Here is a 10,216-nt window from a genome sequence, read left to right as displayed (position 1 = left end):
TATATATTCATGTTTCATATAATTACATTGTATATTAGTTTGGACATTCGGACCGGTTTTTTCGGATATCTTTTCATATTTTTTTATTTTTTCGGTTTTTCGGGTTACCCGTTCAGGTTCAGTTAATAACACTTCGGGTTCGGATATGTTTTGTACCACCTTACAAGATCCATTCGGGTATTTTTTACATTTTGGACCGGGTACCGATCGGATTTTTCAGTTCGGGTTCGGTTTGGATTTCGGATTATGGATTTTATGGCCAGATCTATTTTAGCTTAAACTGAACTCAATTAATCGACAGGCAAAGTATGTCCAAAATTCAAGAACAACAACGTTTTAGCCTATTCCACATAAGGAAACCACAATTATTTTGTTTTTTTCAATTAAATTGTTTGGCAAGATCCCGACCGAAGATCTAACTAGTGATAACCCATTGACCCGGTCGGGTATAGTCGACGTAGCAAGGGCTGGTTCGTGTTTTGTAACACACGGCAGCGAACTGGTAATAATATTGACCAGGTCATGGTCTTCTAAGATTTAACAAATTAATTTTATTGTTTGTTTTCTTTCTTCAAGATTCAATGTTACAAGATTTTCTTAGAAGTCTAGACGACGACTTGAAATTTCAAAGCTTGAAACGGTTGAACACTTTTTTCTCTAAGTGGAAACACATCAGTTGAGAAGTTTCAAGGCGTTGAATCAAACTATAGCTACTTTTGGTAAATTTCTTAACAACATCTATGTAGAACTAGAAGTTTATATCTTGATCAGAAAAAAAAAAACTAGAAGTTTATATAATCTTCAGGGCCTGGAACATGTCTTAGTCTAATTAGCACTTGATACATCAAAAATATTTGAATAATCTTCAGTTATATTTGATCATGTGATTTTTAGAGTTTATCAAAGTGTACATTCAGCTGTTTTGAAATATAATAAAGAGTCAAATAAGAGGTAATTCTCTAATGTCTATAATGTATTTTATAGAAAAAATTAGCTTCTATAACCTTTTTTTTTTTTTAAGGGTAGTCTCAGTTGCAATGGATAAAGAAAAATACAAGTCATGATCTTATAAGACCAAACAGTTTTAAAAAGGAAGATGAAAGCAACATGCTTAATTTAGCATACTCTTAAACAAGTAGACTAGCTTTCTACAACAATTTTGTTCTAGAAGATTAGTATAACCACGCTTCTTTAGTGTTTAGTTTTCTCGATCGATATATATGGATTCGACCCCATACATACAATTATACATTTTATGTTTATCATTTTGGGTTTAAACTCATCATAACACTCGTGTTAACCTTGATTATTAATGGATATATTTTAATCATTCGAAAGCCTCGAAATGCAAGATTGAAATAACGAAAATAAACCAAGTAGTTTTGACCTAGTGGTAATGAGCTCACAGCTGTGAGTACCGCTCTGGGTTCGATTCTTCTTGGTCATCCGAGGCGTCTTAAGTGGTAAGAAAACACGGATTCTGCGAGCCTCGTAGTGATTAGTCTTTGTGCCTAGAAAGCCTTTGGGATCACGCTACGGTTAAAAAAAAAAAAAAAAAAAATCGAAAATAGGGGAGATAGTTTGAGCTTAGAAAACCAAACCAAAATCGAGTCCAAGAGATAACGTAACAAGAAGCGAAAACATTTAGCGGCCCAATCCATGAGCTGATCCTGAGCTATATAGATTGGTCTGTCCACATATAAAAAACCAACAGCACGAAACTATAAACTCCACGGCGTCTTGTGAACAAATAAACAGCACGAACTGTAAAAACGAAACACGAAAACGGCGACAGAGTCACCCCGTCCAGGTCCGATCATAACTCCGACGAATTAAAGAGCAAGAACAAATCTACAGGGAGATGAGATGACGCTGCATCTTGAAGAAGAAGAATCATAAGCAAAAAGGATCTTCCTTTCTTCGTTCTGATTCCTTATAGATCCTTTCCAGAGCACCAAACGTTCTTCGGTTGCTCTGGATTGAGAGGGTATACAAAGAGGAGGAGGTGCGGAAGAGATGTTCAAGTTTTTGAAAGGAGTGGTGGGTGGATCTGGGACGGGGCTCAAGGATCTGCCTTACAACATCGGTGATCCTTACCCTTCTGCTTGGGGCTCCTGGAATCACTTTCGTGGCACCTCCAAGGTGTCCAATCTCCTTTCCCTCTCTCTCTCTCTCCTGTTGATTGCTTTGGTCTCAGATTCCTATGCTCTGTGATGGAACTTTGGGCTTTGTTTAGTGTTACCTTTGGTATATAACGTGATTGCTTTTTCCATGTAACGTGCGTGATCCATAAAGCTTTGTAGCTGTCTCTAGTAGTTAGTTCTCTTTGATTAGACTCATGGCTAATAGAATTGTAACTCTTCTTGGTTTGAGTTTTGGTGGATTTAGTTTTGGATGGTGTAAGTTGTTATATGATACAATCTCATCTCCTGTAAGTTGGTTTCTTCAGGATGATGGGTCTCCTGTTTCGATTTTTTCTCTTTCTGGGAACGATGCTCAAGATGGGCATTTGGCTGCTGGGCGAAATGGTGTCAAGCGCCTTCGTACTGTAAGTTCTCATCACTCTCTCTAACATTTTCTAGGCTACCATACCTTCTCTCAAGCACTAAGAACTCTAACTCAAATCACTTGAAACTCTACATCATCAGACTTGTTTCTTTCTCTGTAATGGATATATGAAGGAAGGCACCACTGAAATTTATTATCAGTTTTTCCATACTCGCTTAAGAATTCCCATTTTCAAAAATGACACATGCATGATATATCTAGTTTCTGTCATCCTTGCCCAACATTTTTTTACATATATGTGGTCAGTTGATTCATCTTAACGTCGGACTAAGTGGATTTCTCTATCCTCTTGTCACTATCATCTGCATCTCTCTGCTAGATTATCACCTAGTAATTCCTTTTGCAGGTGAGGCATCCAAATATACTTTCATTTCTTCACAGCACGGAGGTTGAAACTCACGATGGTTCTACTTCCAAGGTTACGATCTACATAGTCACTGAGCCTGTTATGCCGCTGTCAGATAAGATAAAGGAGCTAGGCTTGAAGTCCACTCAGAGGTATGAACTCTTCTTCTGAGCATCAGCGAATAGGCCAATTATTTAGTTTGCCACAGTCTTATCTGTCTTTTTTGTCATTTGACCTTATCATGCTTGACATTGTAATCTTGATCATGTCTGAAACTTTGTTGTGATTATGAAAATCTGGCTTTAGGGATGAATATTTTGCTTTGGGGCTACACCAGATAACTAAAGCTGTGAGCTTCCTGAACAATGACTGCAAACTTGTGAGTGTTCACTTCTTATAACATTATACTTTTCAACTATTTAGAACATGTACTAGATTTTCTTGTTGGGTATTGTAGATATCATCTTGAATTTGTGATGGCAAACTTTGAATTCTCACCACATTCATGTTTTTGTCTTCTTCCTTTCTATAATTCTTTTGTCTCAACAGGTGCATGGAAATGTTTGCCTGGCTAGTGTTGTTGTGACACCAACTTTGGACTGGAAACTCCATGCTTTTGATGTCTTATCGGAGTTTGATGGGAGCAATGAATCTGCCAGTGGACCTATGCTGGTACTCTTCTTTTGCTTGTCAATTTTAACTTCATTCACTAAATTTTTATATTTGTAGTACCAAGGGTCAGGTGTTACTCCTTGTTTCTGTCCAGTATAGGAATATTCCCAGAGTTTGTTGCTGCCCTTTTATCTTTTCTAAACTTATTTTCTGGTTTCAGCCATTTGAATGGCTAGTGGGAACACAGTACAAGCCAATGGAAATGGTGAAATCTGATTGGGTTGCCATTAGAAAATCTCCGCCATGGGCCATTGATTCATGGGGCTTAGGTAAGACCTCCATGAACTTAAATGTAAAATATAGCTAGCCAACTTGATTGCAATTTTTCCATTGAAGCCCTTTCTTTCCTCTTTTGAAGGTTGTCTTATTTATGAACTCTTCTCGGGCTCTAAGCTTGGAAAAACAGAGGAGCTACGTAACACTGTCGGCATTCCTAAGGTTTGGCTGTCATCCTAGTTCCCCCTGAATATGTGGATTTGGAACTTCAAATACTGTGTTTTCCCCAAAGTTTTGATGGTTTATTAGTTTGTATGACTTTATTTGCTAAGAGCTGGCTTTCATTTCAGTTTGAATGTTTCTTTTCTCACAGTCTCTGCTTCCAGATTATCAGCGACTCCTAAGTTCCATGCCTTCTCGCAGATTGAACACCTCAAAACTTCTAGAAAATGGCGGTAATCTTCCCTTCTTGGTTACAAATTTGTAACTTACATTGTTTATTTTTAATTCTCGGCTTGTTTTTTCTCTGTATTTTTGTTTTGGCCCTCTCCTCTGGGGTTTTGCATGTTTGTAACGGTGTTATATCTCTCAGTTATCTTTGACAATCTCTCATCTCTTGATTCTTATCATATGCAGAGTATTTCCAAAATAAGCTGGTGGACACCATACATTTTATGGATATTCTTAACTTGAAAGACAGTGTTGAAAAGGACACTTTCTTCCGTAAACTACCAAATGTTGCTGAACAGCTTCCTCGCGAGATCGTGCTTAAGAAGGTGTGAATCTGAATTATTCCGGGTAGTAAGAAAGTAGTTTGCCTTTTGAGTATTATGATTTTACGTTTTGGTATTTGACTTAAACCTTGTTGTTGATGCAGATTCTTCCTTTATTAGCCTCTTCCCTTGAATTTGGTTCAGCTGTTGCCCCTGCATTAACTGCTTTACTCAAGATGGGTTCATGGTTATCAGCTGAAGATTTCAAAGTCAAGGTTGTTCAACGTCTCTATTAAAATCCTCTAAACAACTCAATTGCATATGAATATATTTCTGTTAATTCCTGAAGTTCCTCCTCTGTTAGGTGCTGCCAACAATAGTCAAGCTTTTTGCTTCCAATGATCGAGCTATTAGAGTTTCTCTTTTGCAACATGTTGATCAATTTGGAGAATCAATGTCCGGACAAATTGTTGATGAACAAGTAAGTTTATTTTATCTTCTTTGGCCTAAAAAGTGTTTTGAGTATGGATGTTCGGCAGCAACGCAGTCTTGCTGCATGCTTTTAACATTAACACTCACTGTACTGTATGTTTTGTAAAGGTATACCCTCATGTTGCTACTGGATTTGCGGACACATCTGCCTTTCTACGAGAGCTGACTCTTAAGTCAATGCTCGTTTTAGCTCCAAAGGTAGCTTTACCCTTGCAACTTTTTTTTCCCACAATCCAATTGTCTTTGTATCTAATATTTATATCTCTTTTCTTTTATGTGGCTTCAGCTTTCTCAGCGTACACTTTCTGGATCCCTCTTGAAATACCTTTCCAAATTACAGGTTTGTATCTGCCACGGTGCTACCTCAATATCTTTGACAAGTTTCTTTCCCATATATGATTCGTTGTGGTTTAAATTTTATATCATCTTCAGGTGGATGAAGAGCCTGCAATTAGAACCAATACCACTATATTACTCGGGAATATTGCCACCTACCTGAATGAAGGGGTTAGTCTTCACTACCTTCGTTGTTCTTTTGTTGCCTCTTTTGTTTTTGTTTGTGTTTAATCATGAAAATTTGATGCAGACAAGGAAAAGAGTTTTGATTAATGCTTTTACAGTGCGTGCCTTGCGTGATACATTTCCACCTGCTCGAGGTGCAGGTATGTAGGATGTTTTTGGCTCTTTTTTCACTCGGTCTGGGATGTTCCTGGTGTTATCTTGTTTCCATCTTTCATCATCTCACTAGATTTTACTTGACGCAGGTATTGTTGCATTATGTGCCACTAGTACCACTTATGACGACACTGAGATAGCAACTAGGATTCTTCCAAATATTGTTGTGCTAACCATTGATCAAGACAGGTTCCTTATTTAAGTGCTTGACGTTCCTTCTTTTTGTCTAATATTGTCACTTGGACAAAACGTAAAGCATTTTCTCTCGTTTTTCCTTAATAGCGAGGTTCGATCCAAGGCATTTCAGGCTGTAGAACAGTTTCTTCAGATACTGAAACAGAACTATGAGAAGGTAAAGGAATAATAGCTCTACCGAACTCTTCCCTTGAGATGTTGGGAATGGACATAACTGAGTTTTGTTTGGTTTGTTAATAGACAAACGCTGGTGAGGCAGGAGCCACCGGAGGAGCTTCAGCTATGCCTGAAACAGCTGGTCTGATCGGGTGAGTATAGTAAATGAACTATATATATATGAACATTGGTCAGTGTGCTTGGTATACTAACTGAACTATGTTTACTTGTTCTTCTAGATGGGCTATGAGTTCTTTGACTCTCAAGGGTAAGCCATTAGATCAAGCGTCTCTTGCTTCTTCTTCTTCAGCACCATCCCTAGCTTCTGCAGCCTCAAGTGCTACAACCACAGGTACACCTGAGATCACTTACCATACTTTTTCTTTCAACCATGGATGTATAATTTGTTGAAATGTGTAATCGCAGATATATAGTAAAAGAATCCTTCGATTATCAGATTGTTGATCACTGTGCTTATAACTAGTTAATACATTTGTCAATACTTTTTTCTTTTCCTATTTTGTTTATTTCTTGTGAATCTTCTTCAGCAACGGAGGCTCCGAGCGTCAAAGCCAGTCATCATACACGTGCTAACTCTGACTTCACAGATCAACCCGCCCCAACATCTCCAACATCAACAGATGGTTGGGGAGACATTGAGAATGACATTAACGAAGGTCATGAGAGCGACAAAGACGGTTGGGATCTCGATCCTATTGATGAACCAAAACCTGCTCCAGCTCTCTCAAACATTCAAGCAGCTCAAAAACGACCTGTGTCCCAGCCTTCTAGACCTCCAGGTACCAATCTTTAGCCTGCATCAGTTCACCTCAACACATTTTTGTTAAGTCTCCTAAAAGTCATATGCTTGTGTGTAGCTACAAGCTCAAGACCAAAGGTTAGCACGGCAAAAGCAACTGCGAAATTGGAAGACGATGACTTGTGGGGATCCATAGCTGCTCCTCCACCTGCAACTACTTCAAGACCGTTGAACTTGAAGAAGACAGTACAGTCTGATGACGAAGACCCTTGGGCTGCCATTGCTGCTCCACCACCAACCACCAGAGCAAAACCTTTGTCTTCTGGGCGTGGCCGAGCAGCCAAACCTGCAGCTCCCAAACTTGGTGCCCAGCGCATTAACCGAACCTCATCTGGAATGTGATGAACACTAGAGGAAGAAGATAAACAGGCATGCAATGTACATTTTTTTTAGAGCATCTCCAGATGACTCGAGCAACCAACAAATGATTTGTGATATCATTCATTTTAATCCCCAAGAATGTCTCTATTTTTATTCTACGCTGCCACAAAGAGTGTTTTGTGTGTGTTTCTGAGAAGTATGAATGATGTAAAGTCACCATTCTCGGAATTACATTATCTTGTTCAAGTCAACTCATCCTCATCTGTCGTGATACTCTTTAAGCTATTCAATACATTGAAGATCTCAGACGCCATTAGAGAAGAAGAACCTCCTGAAAAGAAAACATGAGTGAGATTGCTCAGTTCAATCCAGCTGCAACCTGGATTTTTCTGCAAGCCTTTCTCCTTCATATCTCTCAACAACTTTGCTGCTTCTTTCTTCAACCCTGCTTCCATGTAAAGATTAATTAACTGAACATAGTTGCCACCTCTCTCCGGTTCCATCCTCAACAGCTTCTCAGCAGACAATATCCCAAGCTCCACATTATGATGAGTTCTCGACGCAGATAAGAGGCAGAGCCATATACTACTGTCTGGCTCAATAGGCATTGCTTTTATGAAACTGTAAGCTTCTTCTAAGTGGCCGGCACGTCCTAGAAGATCCACCATATTTGCATAATGCTCCATTTTTGGTTCAATGCCATAGTCTTGTTTCATGATCTCAAAAATGTTTTTACCCTCCTGGACAAAACCGGAATGACTGCAGGCTGAAATCAAAGACAGGAACGTCACATCGTCTGGCGATTCTCCTGCCTTCTTCATCTCATCGAAAAGACTCAATGCTCTATGACAATCTCCATGGGATCCATAACCATATATCATTAGGTTCCAAGTGATCAAGCTTTTATGCTCCATTTTCCTGAAGATATTCTCTGCATACTTCGACAACCCGCACTTTACATACATATCAATCAAAGCGTTTTTCAGATGAGTATCTGAAGGAATGTCGAGTCTTAATGTATAGCTATGTAGACTCTTCCCTTTAAGCAAGCTTGCAGTTGATGAGATTGCAACAAGGACACTTGTGATGGATAATGAATCTGGGAAGACACCGTGATTGAGCATTGAACTGAAAAGTTCTATCGATAGTTCGGGAAGGCTGTTTCGGCTGTAGCAAGAGATCATTGAGTTCCAGGCAACAATGTTGTAGGTTCTCATGCTAGTGAAAACTTTGAGAGCCGTTTCAGGTAATCCACACTTGGAATACAGATCGATAAAGGAGCTGCCAACAAAAACATCCAGCACTAGACCAGTTTTAATCATTCCACCATGAACTTGGAGGCCAAGAGTAAGAGCCTCTGATCCGGCGCATGCGTTTATAACACTGGTCATAATATCAGAATCAGGTTTTAACCTATCATCGTCATCATCTTTCATGGACCCAAAAACTCTCAGAGCCTCTTCGAATTTCCCATTCTTGCAAAGTCCTGAGATCAGAGAGCCCCACGCAATCACATCTTTCTCCTCCATTAATTTGAAGACTAAATACGCATCAGTATCACATCCGCATTTAGAGTACAGAGTGAGTAAAGCACTCTCTATTGCAGGCGTGCTTTGTATTGGTCTCTTAACCAGTTCCGCATGGACTGATTTGCCATAGTCATACAACCCTAACATGCTGCAACAGGCGATAACATTTGACAACGTAAAGGAATCAGGCAAGACACGATCTTCTCTCATCAAACTGAATAACTCCAAAGCACAGTGTCCATAACCATTGTCTGCATAAGCTGCAACCACCGCGTTCCATATTTCAAGTCTCTTATCCAAAACGCAACTGAACACAGTTTCTGCCTCACCAACCATACCGCACTTTGAATACATTAACAGCAGAGAAGTACAAACATAGGGATCATTGTCAAGTCCCATCTTCACCACGTCGCAATGTATCCGTCTCCCGAAACCAAAATTCTCACATCGACCACATGCACCAAGAACTCCGGTGAAAGAAGTGGAAACAAGCTTGACACCGTTACTCTTAGCAAGCACATACAACTCCAAGCTAGATTCACTGCTCCCACTGTCACCAAACCCAACAATCATCACATTCCACAGAACAACATTCGACTTATCCTCAACCTCCAAAAACACACGCCACGCATATGTCCCTAACCCAAACTTGAAATACATATCAATCAAAGCAGTTTTCAAGAACGAATCATCACCTAACGAGTTCCTCAACATATACCCATGAATCTGTTTTCCCTCTCTCCTCCTAAAGTCCCCTCCTTTACACAAAATGGACAACGAGAACGCATCAGGTCTCACACCCAACACCACCATTCGACGAAACAGATCAAACCCATCCTTGAATCTACGAAATTTAAAGTACCCATCAATCAAAGAGTTCCAAACCGTGACATCTCCACAGTGAGACAAACCGTCGAACACTTGGACGGCATTATCTAAAGATCCACACTTTACGTACATATTGACAAGCGAAGTCGCAACGAAAGGGTCTTGTCGCAAACCCAACAGGATGATCGAAGCGTGAATGGTTTTTCCGTATCCGAGGTTTGTAAGAGAAGAGCAAGCTTTGAGGAGAGAAGGGAATGTGAAGACGGAAGTCCACAGTGGAGAAGAGTTGTCATGGTTAGTGTATAGATGCAGAGCTTGTAGATACTCTGCTTTCTGAACTAAGGCTCTGATTCTGGAGCTGACCGAAGCTGGAGAAGTGTAGGATTCAGCTAAAGAAGAGATTGTACGACTAATGTGAACGTCGTGAAGCTTGAAACGCATATCTGCATCGCCGTCGTTATCTTCCGGTTGTTCAACGCAAAACCCGGTTTAACCGATTTTTGACTTCCTCTAACAAAGTCAATGTATAAGCATTTGTTGTTAACTTTGAACTGGTAACTTTTTTTTTTTTTTTTGGGGTCAAAACAGGTGGTAACTTAAAACTTTTTTCTACTATGTGCCATTTTGTACTCTTCTTTTTGAGTTTATATTTAACAAATATTAAATATATTTTTAACACTCATTT

At 39.5% G+C, this 10,216-nt stretch overlaps 2 protein-coding genes across 2 annotated transcripts; one reads left to right on the top strand and one right to left on the bottom strand.

Moving 5' to 3' along the window:
* Positions 1-1,709: 1,709 nt before the first annotated feature.
* On the top strand, positions 1,710-7,429 carry LOC106335035 (N-terminal kinase-like protein). The gene is made up of 21 exons (XM_013773452.1): positions 1,710-2,142; positions 2,450-2,548; positions 2,915-3,066; positions 3,221-3,293; positions 3,464-3,586; positions 3,747-3,855; positions 3,945-4,024; positions 4,176-4,257; positions 4,439-4,578; positions 4,680-4,790; positions 4,880-4,996; positions 5,116-5,205; positions 5,294-5,347; positions 5,440-5,514; positions 5,594-5,669; positions 5,772-5,871; positions 5,965-6,034; positions 6,118-6,185; positions 6,273-6,385; positions 6,582-6,833; positions 6,912-7,429. Exons 1-21 carry the CDS (start codon positions 2,017-2,019, stop codon positions 7,193-7,195), a joined length of 2,394 nt encoding a protein of 797 aa, XP_013628906.1. The 5' UTR covers positions 1,710-2,016; the 3' UTR covers positions 7,196-7,429.
* Positions 7,364-10,028, bottom strand: LOC106335033 (pentatricopeptide repeat-containing protein At2g40720). The gene has a single exon (XM_013773451.1). The coding sequence runs from the start codon at positions 9,970-9,972 to the stop codon at positions 7,417-7,419; it is 2,556 nt and encodes an 851-aa protein (XP_013628905.1). The 5' UTR covers positions 9,973-10,028; the 3' UTR covers positions 7,364-7,416.
* Positions 10,029-10,216: the final 188 nt, after the last annotated feature.

This window comes from Brassica oleracea, chromosome C3 (genome assembly GCF_000695525.1).
Source record: "Brassica oleracea var. oleracea cultivar TO1000 chromosome C3, BOL, whole genome shotgun sequence".
NCBI lineage: Eukaryota > Viridiplantae > Streptophyta > Magnoliopsida > Brassicales > Brassicaceae > Brassica > Brassica oleracea.
Note: the sequence above shows the minus strand (reverse complement) of the source record. Positions and strands in the feature narration are given on the sequence as shown.